General features: G+C 42.3%; 4 protein-coding genes across 5 annotated transcripts; 2 read left to right on the top strand and 2 right to left on the bottom strand.

The window, feature by feature from the left end:
- Positions 1-474: 474 nt before the first annotated feature.
- Positions 475-3262, top strand: ptger1c (prostaglandin E receptor 1c (subtype EP1)). The gene is made up of 3 exons (XM_038709972.1): positions 475-586; positions 1832-2755; positions 2872-3262. Exons 2-3 carry the CDS (start codon positions 1865-1867, stop codon positions 3088-3090), a joined length of 1110 nt encoding a protein of 369 aa, XP_038565900.1. The 5' UTR covers positions 475-586; positions 1832-1864; the 3' UTR covers positions 3091-3262.
- Positions 3263-3490: 228 nt separating this feature from the next.
- slc27a1a (solute carrier family 27 member 1a) lies at positions 3491-9648 on the top strand. 2 transcript variants are annotated; one of them, XM_038709941.1, is made up of 13 exons: positions 3491-3858; positions 4183-4350; positions 4452-4846; positions 5883-6050; positions 6628-6697; positions 6793-6884; positions 6974-7083; positions 7197-7406; positions 7487-7613; positions 7721-7858; positions 8066-8230; positions 8348-8494; positions 8590-9648. In XM_038709941.1, the coding sequence occupies exons 2-13, from the start codon at positions 4184-4186 to the stop codon at positions 8745-8747; spliced, it is 1947 nt and encodes a 648-aa protein (XP_038565869.1). In that variant the 5' UTR covers positions 3491-3858; position 4183; the 3' UTR covers positions 8748-9648. The 2 variants fall into 2 exon arrangements, with proteins under 2 accessions (XP_038565869.1, XP_038565870.1); XM_038709942.1 differs by having other exon boundaries at positions 3491-3854.
- On the bottom strand, positions 9643-13679 carry trim35-13 (tripartite motif containing 35-13). Its single transcript, XM_038709950.1, has 6 exons — positions 12173-13679; positions 11151-11246; positions 10823-11053; positions 10683-10705; positions 10459-10577; positions 9643-10367 (listed from the first exon to the last, which is right to left on the bottom strand). Exons 1-6 carry the CDS (start codon positions 12572-12574, stop codon positions 9829-9831), a joined length of 1410 nt encoding a protein of 469 aa, XP_038565878.1. The 5' UTR covers positions 12575-13679; the 3' UTR covers positions 9643-9828.
- A 1662-nt stretch (positions 13680-15341) lies between these two features.
- On the bottom strand, positions 15342-18621 carry vac14 (vac14 homolog (S. cerevisiae)). Its single transcript, XM_038709939.1, has one exon. It carries the CDS (start codon positions 18466-18468, stop codon positions 16102-16104), a length of 2367 nt encoding a protein of 788 aa, XP_038565867.1. The 5' UTR covers positions 18469-18621; the 3' UTR covers positions 15342-16101.
- Between the last annotated feature and the right edge of the window lie 43 nt (positions 18622-18664).

Raw genomic sequence — 18664 nt, forward strand, 5'->3', positions numbered from 1 at the left:
ACCTCCTGAGAATTATATTTTAAACAGGAGTGTATATATATATATGTTTATCTGTCAGGGTGATGTTCAGTGTGGGAGCAGAGTATATTGTTCTTCCTAACAGGATACAGTATAGTATACCAGAAACCCTTGAGGCACGTAATCATCATCATGCTCTTCCTCTTTCGTCTGTCTCTGTGCTTATGTTTATGTGGTGGGTGATAATCATCATGGTACAAGTTGTATAACAGATTCAAATCCCTTTTGTTGAACTATTCATCTAGCCCTGGATCAATACTACAAAATTAATGTTATTGCTGAAATCCCCTCTGGTTCAAAGGATCAGCAGAGGAGAGGAATAGATGAGGTGGTAGGGTGGAAAATGCAGGTCCTGCATGTAGAGATAAAATTGCTGCCTAGCCTCTGGAGAGAGAGACAGTCAGATAGTCAGACCAGGGAGGAAAAGAAACTGTCGGGGGGGGGGGGGGGGTCAAACGATTGTGAACCATAGTCATATCTGAATGTGGAAAATCAGGCAGCTCTCCTGACATCTAATTTATTCTGACCGATCGCAAACAATCCAGTGTTCATCCATACTCATCTGAAGGTAAGTTAAATTTGTTATTCATAACCTTTTAATGGTAAATCACTTAATAGATAACATACTTAGCACATTCTTCTCTGGTAGCAAATTCGTGCAAGTGACTTGGATAATGAAGGGGGTTATTATGCTGAGTTGTTGAGAAATCTTTTGTTCTGCTTAAAGACCACAGTATTCAGTAATAGAAACACTGAACAAGAGATTTGGAGTAAGTTGATATTTGGGAAAAGATACAGTAGCCAGCGTCTGAAGCCTTTCCATGAAAAATTATATCATGGTTGACAAATATCATTTGTTACTGATAACATCTTCCCAATCCTGAATATAACCCCTGGATTCCTTTTAATAATGCAATTCCTCTTTTATTTCCTCCCACTCTCCAGGCAAATTGCCTCTCTCTGTGAAGGTATACGTGCTATTGATGAAGAAAAGGGGAGGTAACAGAAAGAAATGCATAAACAAAATAATTTGTAAAAAATAATAATTATATGATTAAACAAATGGACTACTTGATTGTGTGCATTATCGGTGTGGACACAAGGAGAAGCTGTGAAGTTCATACATTTTAAACCGACCAAATAAAAGCAGCAGAAATGCGCAAGTTCCCTACATTTCCACAGCAGTAAAGTTTGTTAAAATCTGATCATTCTCTACTTAGGGCATCCACTTGGTAAAGGAGTATTTTCTGGATTTAAAAATGCCTGGTACATTTGTCATGTGTCTCCCTACAAATCTTTGTCTACTATAATTAAGACAAAAACACCTTACAACATCCTTAAAATAAACAGAGAGACTGCAATGAACGCATTACTGGACACTGGTCTTTCATATGTATTTTCCATGAACAGCCATGTTTTTAAAAGTTTGCATTTGTGAGAAAACCTCTATTCATGTATTACAAACAAGCACTTCTTTCTTACGTGCAGTTAGAGACTAAAAACACTGGGAAAAGGCACAGGCAGGTTTCATCCACTCCTCTTCATTATTGCCTGGGCAGTAGCAGCTTTCATAATTAAAGTCTAAATCCCAAGAGTCATTGGCAGACCACTTGTTGTAAGTGAAGCATATATCATAGCATTCATTAGTACACGATTTTGTATTCAAGACTTCTCTGTGGTCCTGCTTTCTATGAATTGAGAAACCTTTTAGACAGCAGAACAGGGTGACAAAAAAACATTTGCTAAAAATGGTCACACAGTGACTTTGTTTAAACTTTTAGAGGTATTTTAACTTGCTTGTAATTCTCTGCAGGTGACACTGAAGACGAGGACACCGTCCATACACATGACTTCATTCTTCACCTCTTCTATGCCTTCCATCCTCCACCAGAACCTGAAGATCAACTCATCTGAACAGCCAAGTCCCTGGCTGAACCGTAGCACCTGGCCACCAGTCAGCTCTTCAGATTTAGGGATGTCCTGCTTCACTATGACATTTGGTGCCATCTCCAACCTCACGGCTCTGGGCATCCTCGCTAAGTCCAGTGTCCGATTCCGCCGCCAGTCCAAAACACCATTTCTGCTGCTAACAGTGGCTTTGCTTTTGGCTGACCTGGGAAGTCATGTGATCCCAGGCACCTTTGCCTTGTATCTACACATGGATCAGAGGTATAAAATACATGCCAGCAAGCCCACCAAGGAATTCTGTCAGATCTTCGGGGCAAGTATGGTGTTTTTTGGCTTGTGCACTTTGCTATTGGGTTGTGCCATGGCAGTAGAGCGCTGTGTGGCCATCACCCAGCCCTTTTTCCACACTGCTATGATCACATTGGCTCATATGAAGCAGGTTGTCCTATTTCTGTCCTCTCTTGCACTTGTGCTGGCAGTTCTACCTTTCTTTGCTGTAGGGACTTACACTACCCAGTCTCCTGGGACATGGTGCTTCTTGCCTATCCATGATCCACAGTCTACAGCTGACACCAATCTGGCTCTGGCCTTCTCATGTCTGGGCCTGACTGCACTGGCGCTTTCCCTGCTCTGCAACATCCTGAGTGGTCTGGCATTGCTGCAGGCCAGAATGAAGTCCCATGATGTTAATACAAATTCATCAGATTGCTGTACTCGTCATGCATCATCTGCATTGTCTTCCTCCTTGTTCTGCTCATTGGATGTGGAGATGATGGCACAACTGGCAGTTATCACTCTGGTTTCCAGTGTATGCTGGAGCCCTTTTCTTGTAAGTACTATAAGTTTAAGATTGCAGAATTTGTTTCCATTTTCACATTAATGGTCAGGTGTTTTAAAGAATATTGTAGCTGATAAAGTAATAGCTTTGTCTCTCTCACATTATAGATCCACATTCTTGTGATGCAGTTCAACCAAAGAGTCTCAGCACGTGAGAAAGATGGGTTCATTCTTCTGGGCTTACGTATGGCCTCCTGGAATCAGATCTTGGACCCTTGGGTTTACATCTTACTGAGGAGGGCAGTATTTTTCAGAGTTTGCTGTGCCACAGGGACAGCAAATGGCACATGTGGAGATACACGCAGGCAGGCCTTCAGTCTACAGTGACCATGTTGCTCTTGGACTTTTTCTCTTATAGACTTAAATAAATCATTTCCTTCATGTGTGTTGTGGAAAATGAATGCAAGCTGTGTTATTTATTTATTTTCAACAGGGCCTGGTGAGGTCCACACAACAGGAGTCTACACGGCAGCAGTGTGAATGAGGGATGGAAATGGACTTTCACAACATCTCACAAAATTTAGTTAGTAGTCTGTGCCGGTGCTACTATCAATAGCAGCCACCTGCAAATCTAGTGGTTGAGTAATTGGGCGGTGTTAGAATTGTCCAATCATAATTGAGAAAAGCTTGACAAGCGCCGAGTTGAACAAATGGCTGAGCTGCTGAGGGAGACACACTCGGGGTGGGCGGTGCTTCTTTTAGCAGGACTCTATTCAATATGGAGTACAGAAAATAGCCTGATTCATCCGCATTCACTGCTCTCATTCACGTTTCGGTCACTTTCGAATGTCGGGCACAAATTATGAACTCTCGCTCTCTTACGTTTGACATAGGCCTATTTCCAAATACCGTATGTGAACCGTTTACATAACCGTGCGGACGAGCAGTAAACTGTAACACTGTTGTAACAATTGCAAACTACACAACATTAGTTTACTTGAAAACGCGACATTGTAATTCTTCTCGACGCTCTCAACATCCGGAGGAAGATCTGAACATTCGATAGTTTCCGCGAAAGTAACTAAGTAACAACTTGTGCCGACCGGAGGGGTTAGCGGGTGAAAGGTGACATCGCTTCAGTCTGTTGACTCGTAGGTAGGCCTAAGATGTTTTACAGTAAAAGTATGTAGATTTTGCCTTTAAGTTGACGATGATACTTTGTGTTATCTGCAGTGATGTCTGTTATGTGCACTGCTCAAATGTGAACTGATTGATATGAGATAACTGTATCCCTACTCGGGTTTTATGTATTATTTAGCTATTAACCTTTAAAAAAGTTTCTTGTATGTAGCCTATTTGTGTGTACCAGCATAGGCATACTACAGTTCAAGTTCAACTTCCTGAGGGAAAACCAAGTAGGCTTCAACTTGTGCCCATTCTGTCCTAAAACACATCTTTTTCCATTTCCCTCATGACAAGAATGCACAATGCAGCGAGTGTCTCAGCCTCTCTGGGGTCTGTGGGACTGTTGCGTCTCTTTGGGGTGTCCTGGTCCTGGAGTCTGGTAGCAGGCCTTGGGGTTTATCTGGGCACAAGAAGCTGGAAATACTTTTACATTGCAGCACGCACTGCCAAGAGAGATCTGAAGTAAGTTAGATATGTCTAAATATAGTTCTGATCATTGCTTGTGGCTCCACATCTTTACTTACCTCCATTTTTCCTTGTCTTCCTTCTCTGACCCTCATCAGTGGCCTGTATGTGCTGTTGAGAGTGAAGCTGGCTTTATGGCGCTACATGCGCAATGGAAGTAACATTCCTTCCATATTTGCCCAGACAGTAAAACTCCACCCAAATAAACCAGCACTGATCTATGAGGCCACGGGGGAAACGTGGACCTTCACACAGCTGGATGAGCTGACTAATGCAGTGGCCCACTGGGCAAGAGGTCAGGGATGGGTCTCGGGCGACGTGGTTGCCCTCTTCATGGAAAGCAGGCCGTTGCAGGTGGCGCTTTGGCTGGGCTTGGCCAAGGTTGGGGTGGAAGCTGCACTCATCAACTTCAACCTCCGCCATGATTCCCTCCTGCACTGTATCGGGGTGTCAGGGTCCCAGGCTATTGTGTTCGGAGCTGAGCTTGCTGATGGTAAGAAAGTGTTAAACAAGGTAGGAAAAGCTGATCAAGAAATTAGCATTAGGTTTTAAGTCTGTATCAAGGAAGAAGGGTAAATTCTTAAATGCTGTATTATAGGATAATAGGTTGCCTCTTATTCAGCTGATTATTTAAAAAGGAAGATGGTTACGTTGTCATTGCAAGCAAAGGTCCTAACGTACTGATTAACCTCAGCAACAAATTTATATCTTTAGTTAAGATTTTGTGTGTAACAACATGTGACGTAACACTCTAATATAATATTTTTGTGCAGAACATAAACTGTGAAAATGACTTTGTCTTTAACATGTGGTGAGGACATGCTGTAGCTGATCACATTGCCAGTAAAACAACGTCTATTCCATGTCCTTTTACATTACATTACATTTAAGCATTTGGCAGATGCTTTTATCCAAACCAACTTACATTTGAGGAACAACATGCAAGCATCAACAAAGTATCAAATACAGCACAAGATCTGCAACTGACAATACAGTGACGATACATACTAGTAAGAGCAGCAGTAAACACTAGTTAGAGCTAATAGCACATATTGCATCAATGGGGTAAATAGAGTTAGCAAAAAAGTGCAATCAATACAAAAGAATTGTAGGGGGATAGAAGAAGAAGAGCACAGGAAGTGCCTGCTGGTTAACATTTGATTGTCCTAGTTCTCTGTTAAAATACAAACACTTTACTCTTTTCTCCTTTGTCTCTGTAATTACTGTAATGTTCTAAGTGTGTGCATATGTGTGCGGGGGGTCTGCTTTTGTCTTTTTGTCGTCACATTGGTCCATGATGGTTTCATTTGTCGGTTTTATAGGTATTATTGCTTCAGAAATTAAATTTAGTACTTTGACCTTTTACTAAAAGGATCATGTAATGAAGTCACAGCATATATTTATAGCATATATTATATTATTAGATATATATTTACAGTATGCTCATATTTAAACAAGAGCACTTGAACTAACATGACTGGTGTCCTGTCTCTCTCTCTCTCCCCCTTGTTCCTCTTAATGAATGTCAGCCATGTTGGAGGTCAGTTCCTCCTTCAGCCAGTCCATGGTACGGCTCTGTACGGGAGACCTCAGTGCAGAACTTCTGGCCTGTTTGGGTGCTCAACCTCTGGACCCAATTTTAGCCTCTGCACCTAGACATCCCCCTTCACCTTGTGTTCCCCCCAAAGGCATGAACGGTGAGTACCTTATCTATCGCTGAACTCAGTTCTGGCTCTATTTAAGACTTAATCTGTATGTTAAGCTATTTCCTTTTGCAGTTTCTCTGATAAGCTTTTGTTTTTGTTTGTGTGAGTGTTTTTTTTTACTTTGTTCTAAATTCTTAGTGAACATTATGTGACTCAAGCGTGATGTGGTGAATCCTCAGCTGTGCAGAACTTTGAGAGTGATGAGTAATTTTTAATTTGAGATAGATATTGACATTTTTCCCTGGACAGCTGTCTGTAGTAGGTGTGAATGACTTGTTGAGATGTGTACTGTCTGAATAACACACCATATATGAACAATGTCTTAGACAAATAAACATAGTTCAAGTCCGCATTGAAGGTGTGAGCCTGAGATATACCCCACATGACAAACTAGAGGTATGTATTTCCCCACAAAACATGGGGCAGAATAAAAGCAATGACTATATTTTCTGTTCTGGCATTCTTTGGGATGGCATTCCAGCAGTGACTGAAATACTGTGAAGACACCTGTATGGATCTTAAACTGGCAGAGGGTCATTATAATGCTCTATTGTATTCTCTTCTGCAGACCGTCTATTTTATATTTACACCTCTGGCACCACAGGACTACCCAAGGCTGCCATTGTGGTACACAGTCGGTATGTTACTCACAAAATAATCATTCTCCAGAGTTGTTACAGTTGCTGCACAGCTGATGTTAGATGTCTGAGAATCTCTCCTGTGTTCCCGACAGTTACTACAGAATTGCTGCTTTTGGGTATTTTGCCTTTGTCATGCGCCCTGATGACATCATCTATGACTGCCTGCCTCTCTATCACTCAGCAGGTATGTGATGGTAGCCTCCCTCTCTTGGTGAATACAGTTTTCCGCTTTAGATTTGCATCATAAAAGTGTTAGCTTTCTCATCTTGGCAGGTAATATCATGGGAGTTGGTCAGTGTCTAATCCATGGCCTCACTGTGGTAGTGAAGAAGAAATTTTCTGCCAGCCGCTTCTGGGAAGATTGCATTAAGTACAACTGCACTGTAAGAGCTTATGCTTGGAAAATACTGAGTGCCATATTTAAATTAAATCAAAAACTAAAAAAATTACTTTGAACAAGTGCTGCCACAATAACAAGTTTACTTTCCTGTCGTAGGTGGTGCAGTATATCGGGGAAATCTGCCGCTACCTCCTGTCTCAGCCAGTACGGCCTTCAGAAAAAGGCCACAAAGTTCGTCTAGCAGTGGGAAACGGGTTGCGGCCCAGTGTGTGGGAGGCCTTCACAGAACGTTTTAGGGTGGCGCAGATTGGCGAGTTCTACGGAGCGACTGAGTGCAACTGCAGCATTGCCAACATGGATGGCAAGGTCAGCAATCACAGTGTTAATTGTGTCTTCACTGATAAAATGTGAATTGGATTAGAGTCAAGCTAATTCTGTCCTGTCAGGTGGGAGCCTGTGGATTCAACAGTCGCATTCTCCCCAATGTGTATCCAATCCGTCTGGTGAGGGTGGACGAGGACAGCATGGAGCTGGTTCGCGACAGCCGGGGCCTCTGTGTGCCTTGCCGCCCTGGTAACTAATACTTAAACTACAATAACGACTTAGCTACGCGTAGTATGTTATTGTTCACCACGTTGATCTTCTGATAGCACTCCATTAAACTGCTCCTTGTCTTGCAGGGGAGCCAGGGCTTCTGGTGGGTCGTATCAACCAGCAGGACCCATTAAGGCGTTTCGATGGATATGCTAACCAGGACGCTACGAAGAAAAAGATAGCTCACAATGTCTTTAAGAAAAATGATTCTGCATATATATCAGGTTACAAATCATTTTTATTTGTCTTTTAAGTGTTCATGGTATTTATAACTCTTAAAACTTGAAAGTTGAAACCCTGACAAATAAAGACTGTCAGATTGCCAAGCTTCCTTTTTCAAAGCTTGGTAGGGATAATTATGATTGTTTAGCCATACTGTGACTAGACATCTGAGTTTTTGACCCAGTTATTTCCCCATATGTCTACCCTAGGTGACGTACTGGTGATGGATGAACTGGGCTACATGTACTTCCGTGACCGCGGCGGAGACACTTTTCGCTGGAGAGGAGAAAATGTCTCAACCACAGAGGTGGAGGGCATACTCAGCAGTCTTCTGGGTCAGACTGATGTGGCTGTGTATGGCGTGGCAGTGACAGGTGATGGTTAACTTCATATACTTCCTGCTTTCAGCATCACATTAGGACCATTTAGTGCATGTTGCTTTTGACTGTACTTACTACTTGACAAGCATTTATTTCTATGTGTTATGGCAGGTGTGGAAGGAAAGGCAGGCATGGCTGCCATTGCAGACACTACAGGGAGTTTTGACTGCAACAGTTTCCTGAAGGAAGCCCAGCGCGCTCTTCCTCCGTATGCTCGCCCTGTGTTCCTGCGAATCTCCCCACATGTTGACACCACAGGTAAACTTTCCTGTGTTCATAAAAATGTTAACCATCACTGAAGATTTCAGATCAGTAAATCATATTCTTTTGTGTATCTCCACATTCCTGCATAGGTACATTTAAAATCCAGAAAACCAGGCTGCAGAGAGAGGGATTCGACCCACGTCTCACCGCTGACCAGATCTACTTTTTGAACACTAGAGCTGCGCGTTATGAGGCTGTAGATGAGGAGCTATACAATGCTATAGCGGAGGGAAGAATGTCTCTATGACATCGAGGCCATAGCATGGCAGTCGTGGTGCCTCAGTTAAACAGAAGCTGTAAAGGAAGGATAGCGTATGCATATGCTGGTTTCGGAATAAGTCAATCTTGGTGCACCACCTGCCGAGATTATGACTGTTCACGGAACAGAGTTAAAAGGACTACTTACATAGGCAGAGTATTGTTTCAGATGATGTTTTAACACTGTATGAGTAACATACGAGTACATAATGTGAGGGCATTTAATACTTTTTAATAACTTTTTTAAAAAATGTATTAAATGAACACCTCAAAAGGATGTTGAGCATTACCGCACATAGAGTGGGTATCTCCCACAACCCATTTGAAATAGTATACATGTTACAGTAATGTGATTAGGACAGCAAGAGGGCTATCAAGTCTAACTTTGTTACGGGGTGTAACCCCTTTATGAAATATGCTGCCAGAATTAGGTTTAAGCAATACTTTAGGATGAGGCTATGGCGTTACTGCCGCGTGTTTGGATAAGGCTTAAAGACCGGACTTCAACATGCAGTGAAGGCACGTGGCTACTAGATCAAACACTAACCATAGAGTATTTTTTTATGCAATTGAAAACTAATCTCACTTGTCATATTTGAACCTCTGAACAACAGTGGCATGGGTTTGCAAATACACAAATGTTACAGTATGTGCCTTATATGAAGCTTCCAATCTGTTTAAATCATTTGTTATGCCTTTGCTTGGAAATAAGCCAGAAGTGGTAGTGATTTTGTGTCATGCAAAGCTACGTCACACATAGTGACTGTACATTCACGTAACAAATCTTATCAGTATAGTAATATATAGGTGTTAAAGATTGTGAAGCTATTTACAATTTCAGATCCTCCAGATTACATGTTATGTTGTAACTCAAATAAAATATTTTAAAACATTTCTGTTTCATGTCATTCATCAATAATAATTTAGAGGTGCATTTTTCGTTCAGTGTTCCCCACAGTCATCTCTTGCAAGAGAAAACATGATCATATGTTCACAAGCTTAAGCAGCCCTTAATTTCTTTCATTGGATTTTTATATAAGCAATGTTTGGCAAAATGTTTCCAGTGTGAGTTAGTGGTCCATTGACAAGGATATTCTTGTGGATAGGATTTTCAGTGGATGCTCTTTGCAGGCAGTGCAAAAGTAGGGAAAGGCTCTGGGTGTGATGACATCTGTGAAGGTGTACAGAGGTGTTCTCTCTCTGGGGTCATAAAACGTCACCTTGCCTCGGTCCATGTCTAAAACTACTCTTATCACTTCTGGCTTCGTAGTCATGTTCAGCGGCTCCCATGGTGCTGTGCAGGCCTTATGCTCTCCGTTGCGAAACCGTATAGTCCAGAATCCCTCTGCTGGCGTCAGTACGTGCTTGCCCTTCCTGTTGATGGACTCACTGGCTACTCCCACCACCCAGTAGGTGTTGTCCTTCACCTCTACATCCCAGCTGTGGCGTCCAGAGGAATAGCCCTCAGCAGCCAGCATTTCAGCACTGATGTCAAAGCGTTCAGGGTTGTCTGGCAGCTTGAAAATCTGGGTGCAGTTCTGCACAACTGTGAGATCTTCTGAGAGGCTGAAGCAGCTAGCTGCTGTGTTGGGATCTAGAATCACAGGATCTTGAGAAAAAAAAACAAGGTTCAAGTTACTTAAATGGCAGGGAAAGAGCTGATCAATAAAACATGACTAGTTATAGTTTGAGGAACGCACTATATTTTACTATGCTCTTCATCTTCTCCCACACTTTATATTTCAGAGAGCCCAAGTGCTTGGCCACATCAATCAGAGCACCAGAAATCATCTTTGGATTGGGGGAAGTTCGCCAGGTTCTGAAAAGACACTTAAGCAGTTAGTGGTTGAGAATTGTGTCTATAGAGCTATATTATCCTAAAAAATAAGCTCAACTGGATCCTAGATGTAGCAATAATACATACCTTCTTATTGTTTCTTTGTAATTCTAAACAAAATTGAAGAGAACAAAATGTTTCACCAAATGTGCATATGAAAGTTTCTTCTAAGATTTGTTACATGAATTGTCTGATAAATATAATACTATAATATCAGTCTTATTTACCTTAAGAAATGGGATGTCTTGAGATTTCATGTCCTGTTCTACTAATCTGATGGTGTTGGACAGAGATGTAATTTCATTGCTCATCTCCTCAATCCTCTGGTTAATCATCAGAGTCTTCTCATCCTCATCGGCCTTCAAAGCAGAAAGCCTAGCAGCCTCTTGCTCTTTTAGAAAACAGTGAAGGGCTTCAAATTCCTCTTTGATCTGTGTTTCGGTATGTTCAGCTTGGTTCTGGGAAGAGACATGATTGATGGTTAATCATTGCCTTCACACCTTTGCTCTCAACTGTGTTCAAGGTAACATGATGTAGTGATGGAACTGACAGTACCATGACATGTTCTGCCATTTCCTCACAGGCCATTTTCGCTTTCTTGTACAGCTGCATCTTCTCTTTCAAAGGCAGCAGCGCACTCTTCAGTTCTTCCTATAAAGTCGGTGACAGGGAATCAACACTTAAAGTCAGGGTCAGTCTGGCAGATGGGCAAGCTGTCAGCACAACATGGGGCTCTCAGCTGCCACATACTCTTCTATGGCAGTATTGCCTGTAAAGGCAAAGCTGCACAATACAGCAGCATCAAGTTAAAGGGATCTATGGAAGAGGATCTAATGCTCTTGTAACAAGCAAAATATACCTCATGCAGCTTAGAATCAAGCAAGGGACACAATATGGCAACCAATAGATTAATTTTAAATGAAGGTTTCCCGTTCTTGAGAGAAGGTGGAGGAGGGCAAGAGTATAATAAATGTGGCGTCACAGAAATGTTGTGGGAGTCGAGTTTCAGTCCTCTCGGGACCCCAACAGCAGTGGCAAACCAAAAATATGAATCTATTATTAGAATGTTAATGAACTCTGCCAAACACCTTCACACATATCAGCATATCAGGCTAAGAGAAGCACAAAGACAGTAAGAAAATCTAAATCAAACCTGGTGAAAAACACAATAAACAATATATTTTCAAAATGTTGACAAGCTGTAAATTAAAATAATGTCCAGGTACACGGTGCCATTTTCTCTTATAAAATAGATAGCCTTTGAGATTTCATCTGTAAATGCTCAAAAGTCGAATCAGTTATGCTTGTCAAAATAATCTTCACATTTTATTTTTGAAGGCTTATGCACACTACTGTTGACCTTAGGTACTTTCATTTCAGCATTCAAATAATGTGAAAGATATTTCAATAGACATCATCATTCATTCCATCTGCAAAAAAATGTTGTAAAACAAGAGAAAATGTCTTTGATAATGCAACATTTTCTAAGCATGTGTTGCTGGAGATATGCAGATCAAATAATGTGCTACCAATGTGATGTACTGGGGTGACCAACCCTGTAACTTTAACTTGCCTACCTTACAGTCATGAGCACCTTCCCCAATAGGATAGAGTCTGTGCCCAGTGTGTGCAGCTGCTTTCCCACACACACCACAGATTGGCTCCAAGTCCTCCAAACAAAACAGCGTGAGCTTTTCTCCATGCTCCTTACAAGCCTCTGGGTCATTCTTGCTTCTGTCCAGCTTGAAGGATTCACAGGACTTCTCCAGCACAGTGCTCACCACTATTTGATCCATGGAGGAACGGCGCCAGCACAGAGGACAATAGTTTGAATCCCCACGGCCTTGTGTCTCCCAGCTGTCTTTTAGACAGGCTTTACAGAATCTGTGTCTGCATGTGAGCACCACTGGCTGACTGAGAATGTGTCCACAAATTGGACAGGAAAGGTCATCTTCAACATGAGCACGTCTGGTGGCCATTCTTCTTCACAGTGCTTTGATGGCTGCAGGATCCGAGGCCCCTCCCTTGTCTCTGGAAGGCTACCTCATCTTAACCTCAGAAATAAGTGTTAATACCTCAGCTCCCTAAGGCATATCCAGTGTAAGACTGTGTTGTGTTGAGCATGCACATTGTGCATTCTCAAATAAACACCACACCTCAGAATGAAACGAGCAAATAACAGCCTGAATTACCCAAGGATGATAGAAGAGATTGTGGTGGTGATGGAACATTTGCCCTCAACATGGTCTTTTGATTGCATGTTATGCAATGATTACCTCTTAGTTATTTGAGATGTCTGTTGAAACAACCTGTCACAGTGTGATGAAAGAGTTTACTTAGAAACAATGTCCAAAATAAGACTCAGGGCGCAGATATAAATAGACACAAGTAAGTTATGGGGGTAAAGAAATATCCTCCAGCTAACCATTCAAACTGTTTTTTTCCATGGTCAAATTTATCTTTGGACAACAGCTTTGTACGACACGTGGTAATTTTTAAAATATCACAGAGTAAATCCCATGTATGAAATACTTAGTTAGTTAATCTGTTTGTTTAGTTTAGTTTTAGTTTTTAAGGGCAAATAGAGGGTATTTCAAAGCATGGAGTGCACACAGTAGCATGACCACCTTAAAGGTTAATTTGTTAATTTCAGAAGTATTTCACAGTAAGCTGACCTTGTTTGTACTGTAATCCAGTATTTTGTTGTGGGAGTTAGTTTACTAGAATCAATGCTGCGCCAGAAATAGGACGCATAGACAGAGACAGAGAAGTGAATACGATCCTGCCATTAGAAAACAATATGTAGCCTAGTGCTGCTTCAACTCTTCTGTATAAAGCACTGTATTGTAGCCCTTACATCTCACAGTCTCACAGTCAGCTTTAAACGGAAAGTTATGTGTGCACTGTAGGTGTAACAAATTAGTTTATAGGTAATGGTCGCATTCATACACAACTTCTCATGGCTTTATACTGTGTATTGACATTAATTTATTTATTATTATGCAAGGTTTTAGAATACTAAAGTCAGGAATAAGGTATAGCGTGTATTTGTAAAATAAAAGTCTAACATATCACAGCAAGGCATAATATCAACATTAAAGAAATAACAGATGAAGAGTCCAAAAAGAGTTATTTGTCTTGAATGCATTCTGTGTAGTATAGTGAATGAACACTTTTATTTTCACTCACCCAGCCTGAGCAATGCCTGACCAAATAAGGGAGTCTTGTTGGATGCCAAAGTGATTAAATTTGTGTCCGTGTCAGTGCGGGGGAAGCAGTTCGGAGCCATTGATAGTAACACTCAGAAGACCCTAACACACATACACACTACAGCCATGCCAGATTAATAGTGGCTCTGCATACAGTCACTGGATAGATATCAGATATTCTTTTAAAATGGATTTCTTTATTTTGACAGTTTTATGTGTTTTGAATATTTCATTAAAACAATTGTACACAATGCAATTTAAAGTTATGGCTGGAAAGCTGTTCTGGTTAAAGTAGGTGAATTTAGTCAAATTGAATAGCTGTTTTAATTTGGTGAGATGTTTCAGCTGTTTTAATCTTCACATTACTCATCTGGTGAACTGCAGTTTATCAAACCGTAAACAGCTTCTAAATGGTTGAGAGGAAATTAATTGGGAAAAGACAGGTGGACTGCTTTGCTGTGTGGGTTTACATGTTTACACACATCTGCGTGTGTGTGTGTGTTTGTGTGTGTGCGTGCAGACATGTCATACAGAGGCAAACAGAAATAATTGGGAGGCTGACAGTCATTTTACTACAGTGCATAGTCTACAGAGCCTGTGGGGAGGAACAGAGTCCTTGTGGTTTTTCTGACATGTTTTTCATTACAACATTGTACAGGTACAAGGTGTAACTACTTTTCAGCCTGGGAATAAGCATTAATAATGATCAATAATCATTGTCTACTCTACACATCATTCATTATGAAGTATGAGCTACATGCTAGACCAAATACATTAAGAATTTTGTTTTGCTGACTTTTTGCCTGATACTTTAGTGGGGTTACTAAACCTGTAAAGATCTACATTTAATCAAATATATGCTCAACACGTGTTAATAGAAAGAGTACAATGACTTTTTATTCAGCTTACCTTATAATCCTTAAATGCCTCCTTTATAGGATACACTCTGTGATTCATATGCAGATGATCTGTGGCACATAGAGCAGATAGGCTCCAGATCAGCCACACAGAGGAGCAACAGTCTCATTCCATGTGCTTCACATGATTTATGTGGAAGTCTAAGGTTCTCTTTAAAGCAGAGAGGACACTCTTTAGTGCCATGTTGTGTCCAGAACTGCTCCAAGCAAGAGTTACAAAAGCTAAGATCACAACCAATGCAGCAGAGGACCACTGAAGCCAGGAAGATTTCCCCACACACAGCGCAGCAGGACTCGTCCACACCCTGACATGAGATGTTAACCTCCATCTGTGAAATTCAGTGCAACACTGATGGGTTTTCCCTCTGCATGTGCTGTGTGCATTTAACTGCATCCAGTCCTGCAGCTCAGCTCCTCTAGTTTCACCATAAATAACGTACACATTTAAGAGCAGCTCAGTTCCAAACCCAGCTACTAAGAAACTGGAAAGTAGCACTAATGTCTCTGCTGCTTTCCTCTCATCTCCTCACACACACACACACACACACACTTATAACCAGTATTTCTAATGACATATGTTTTGTATAATATATGGATATGGAAAAAGTATGTAAAAGTAGTATTTTAAATCACATGGTCCACTTTATTGATTTTCACATAATAATGACAAAGGTGTGACTCTTTTTAAGACAGTACAGAGACAAATACATATTAGCTGAAGAATATATAAGAAGGAAATGGAATTAAAAGCTGGAGTAGTGTATGTGAAAGTTTCTGATCAGTTGCACTAACAAAGAAAGGTCAAAAAGTGTAACAACATGGGCCTGCACAGAATGTATTCCAGAGTTGAGTCATCCATGGCTTCCAAAGTTTAAAATGTCAGTTGAGCTGGGTCAATACTCTGTAAGTGAGATTTCTTTTCTGCTTGACAAGAGATTAAGGCAGCCATGAACTCGAAACACAGGGAACATTCAATCTGGCTGGAGAAAATCTCGGCTGCTGACAGGGCATGATGGGATATGGCCATTATATTGCCACCAAAACTTACGTATTAATGAGAATGTATGTACAATCTTCAAATCTCCAGTGAAAGTAGCAACTATTATTGTTCGTGTATGGTCTGAAGTGTATTACATCTGTTTTTGTTTAAAATGTTTTTGCGTCTTATGTTACATAACCTTTACAAACATATCAGCTGCTTTTTGACTATGTATACCCAGTGCTTCTCTGATAAGACAGTTTTTAAATCAAACTTACTTTATACTTTTTGGCATCAATAGCATCTTAATAATCTTTTCCAGTACAACTTTTGTCCTTAAAATTTTTCTTTCACCTTCTCTCGCTGTCCTCAGGGGCCAGAGGTCTTATGACACAATGACTTCACATCATCTTCTTGTCGGGTTGATCAGAGGCACGTCCTGAGCGTTGGTGTCGGACCTCCAAGTGTTTGCTCTGAACGCGGTCAAAATGCTGGAGCAGCTCATTGTAATCCATCTGAGTGTGAGAGGCACGTTTGGAGGCCACCTGCTGTTTAGAGTCCATGTACTTGGATTCATCCACAGTCCTCATGAGCTCTGGGTTGGGGACACACCGCAAGCGGTGCGAGAGCAGCTGGAAGGCCTGGCTCTGTGGCAGCAGCATCAGCAGGCCATACAGTGCCTTTATCAGGTAAGGGTTGTTCTCCACATCAAGGAGCTGCAGGCGCAGGTAGGTGAAAATGGGGCTTTCAATGAGCTGTACCAGCTTGTCGACCTCCATCAGGAAGTCTACTGTCACCTCCAGATCTCCAAACTTCTGGATGAGATCATAGGCGTGTTTGTAGTTCTGCGTGAGGAAACAGAGCGACACAGTGGCCACAGGGTTGTGGCACCAGGAACGATACAGGCAGCAAAACAATGCACAGCTCTCCTGAGTGCGCAGGTCTTTCAGCTGGTTGCGTAACTGGAAGAGCTCAGCCGAGGTGAGCAGGATGGTGTTGAGAGTCTGCACCATGGTGGAGGCAAATTTGAGGTCCTCCTCCTTCAACAAGATGTCAGCCATGGAATGGAAGATGTTCTCTGCATGAAGCAACAGACAGAGCTGCCTGATGATGAAAGCTCCTCTGTTCTCCAGAAGCTTCCTCTCCAGACTGAAACGTTTGAGCAGGTTGATCATGAACTTGTAAAAATAAGAGTTCATACTGGGAGTGGAGGGGGATGAGTCCACTGCTTTGGAGTCTGTGCTGGACTGTTGTCCTGGCTGGGCACTTTCTGGGACTTTGAGCTCCAGTTTATTGTCAGTGCTGTCGCAGGAGCTGACATGGTCTGTTTGGCCAGCGGGAGATGATGCTATCTCAGCTAACACCTCCAGATCTTTCAGTATCACCTCATCAGACTCATCAGACAGTGTTTTCAGCAGCATGGGAAACAGGCTGTCTGTGTGGCGGAACATTTTGCGCGGTGTCTTGATGTAGAGGTGGTATAGCCATTTGAGCACGGCTATGCGGGTCATCATGCCAGTGGAGGAATCGTGGAGGTGCCGGTCCAACACCTGAACAATACCATCCAGGTCCAGAGTTACTTGAGGCCTGTCAGCACTCGCTGGAGTAAAGAAGCTGATATTACTGAAACCAACTGATTCTTGTGATGCGTTCAGCATGTCATTGCTGTCCACCTCGGTCTTAGGCTGGCCATCTTCCCTGGACGGCGATAATGTACTTCCACTTCTCTCTTCATCCTCATCATCCTCGGGAATCACCAGCTTCATCAGACTGTGATTACAGGCACTGGCTGCTTCTTTGGTATTCTTCTTTCTGTCATCGTAGGAGAGGCAAGGCAGCACTGCAGTTAGGATGCCAGAGGAGTAGGGGAGCATCACTCTGCCTGCAAGCTGGATAAACTCTCTCATCCACGTCATAGCCGTCAGCTGGATCAGGTCATTTGTGAGTTTTGTTTCATCTGCAACCTGGCAGTGGATGACCAGGATGTTGGCCATCTCTGCAAACTTCACGCTGGAGGGCGCCTTCTTAATCTCCTTCAGGAACTCTCCCAGCACCACTTCACACGTCCTCCGGATCTCCTTGCTGTTGTCTCCCAGGATCTGGAAGAGCCCATCCAGGAACTCAGGGAGGTAGTCTAACAAGTTGATGTCTGGCACAGACTCCAGAACATGAATCCAGGAAATGATGAACTGACGAGCATACTGATTATTGGAGTAGATTCTCTCTCTAAGCAGGGGGACAAAGGCCACTAGGTCAAACTTGTTACTTTCTGTCACAATGTCTTTCAGTAGTCTGTCCAGGAGTTCAGATCCGCTTTTCACATTGGGGTCTGGATCTGCTGCAAGCTTGCTGAGACCATCAAAAAGCAGGTTGAAGTGGGGCAGCACAGCTCCCCTGGCCACCTTGACTATATTATAGAGGGCCTCACAGGCATAGTAGCGCAAACGGCTGTCTGAGTCATTAAAACATGTGAGTACTGGCTCAATAAGCTCCTTCAGATACAGACCTGAGTCCTTGCCGAGGGCGATGGAGCAAGCTGCCAGTCCAATGAGACCCCCTTTCCGACTGTGGGGGTGCTGGGAAAGCGCAAACTCCGAAGCCAAGATCTGAATTACGTGCCGGATTTGAGTGGAGTTGTTCTGAGCCACAAACTCCCGTACCAGTTTCTCAATTTCAAGAGCTGCGACTTTCCGCTTCTCGTACAGTTTATCGTTCAGAGCCCTGACAATGTTGGGCGTCAGAGGCGAAAAGTCCTTCTCCGCGTTCATGTTCGTAGCTGCGGTTGTACCGGGTCCTATCTACTGAAATCAACGTCGAACTGCGAGAAAGCAGTCTGCATTTATGATCATTTATTAGAGATAAAACATCGGTTTCACTCGTTAACCAGGAAGCCTTGTGATCCAATGCAGCTGACCGGTTAGTTCCTCCGGAAACACGTCACGGTTGCTACATTTATTTGGGTCC

Source organism: Micropterus salmoides, unplaced genomic scaffold (assembly GCF_014851395.1).
Source record: "Micropterus salmoides isolate LMB-PRFRI ecotype aquatic unplaced genomic scaffold, ASM1485139v1 Ms_hic_scaffold_10, whole genome shotgun sequence".
Taxonomy (NCBI): domain Eukaryota; kingdom Metazoa; phylum Chordata; class Actinopteri; order Centrarchiformes; family Centrarchidae; genus Micropterus; species Micropterus salmoides.

What these genes read in the sequence shown, in the direction of transcription:
- ptger1c (XM_038709972.1), top strand. Translation starts at nt 1,865, where the DNA reads ATGACTTCATTCTTCACCTCTTCTATGCCTTCCATCCTCCACCAGAAC. An exon ending in TATGCTGGAGCCCTTTTCTT is followed by an intron (nt 2,756 to 2,871) that starts GTAAGTACTATA and finishes CTCACATTATAG; the next exon opens with ATCCACATTCTTGTGATGCA.
- slc27a1a (XM_038709941.1), top strand. Translation starts at nt 4,184, where the DNA reads ATGCACAATGCAGCGAGTGTCTCAGCCTCTCTGGGGTCTGTGGGACTG. An exon ending in ACTGCCAAGAGAGATCTGAA is followed by an intron (nt 4,351 to 4,451) that starts GTAAGTTAGATA and finishes GACCCTCATCAG; the next exon opens with TGGCCTGTATGTGCTGTTGA. An exon ending in CGGAGCTGAGCTTGCTGATG is followed by an intron (nt 4,847 to 5,882) that starts GTAAGAAAGTGT and finishes AATGAATGTCAG; the next exon opens with CCATGTTGGAGGTCAGTTCC.
- trim35-13 (XM_038709950.1), bottom strand. Translation starts at nt 12,574, where the DNA reads ATGGCCACCAGACGTGCTCATGTTGAAGATGACCTTTCCTGTCCAATT. An exon ending in AAGGTGCTCATGACTGTAAG is followed by an intron (nt 11,247 to 12,172) that starts GTAGGCAAGTTA and finishes CCGACTTTATAG; the next exon opens with GAAGAACTGAAGAGTGCGCT. An exon ending in AAATGGCAGAACATGTCATG is followed by an intron (nt 11,054 to 11,150) that starts GTACTGTCAGTT and finishes GTCTCTTCCCAG; the next exon opens with AACCAAGCTGAACATACCGA.
- vac14 (XM_038709939.1), bottom strand. Translation starts at nt 18,468, where the DNA reads ATGAACGCGGAGAAGGACTTTTCGCCTCTGACGCCCAACATTGTCAGG.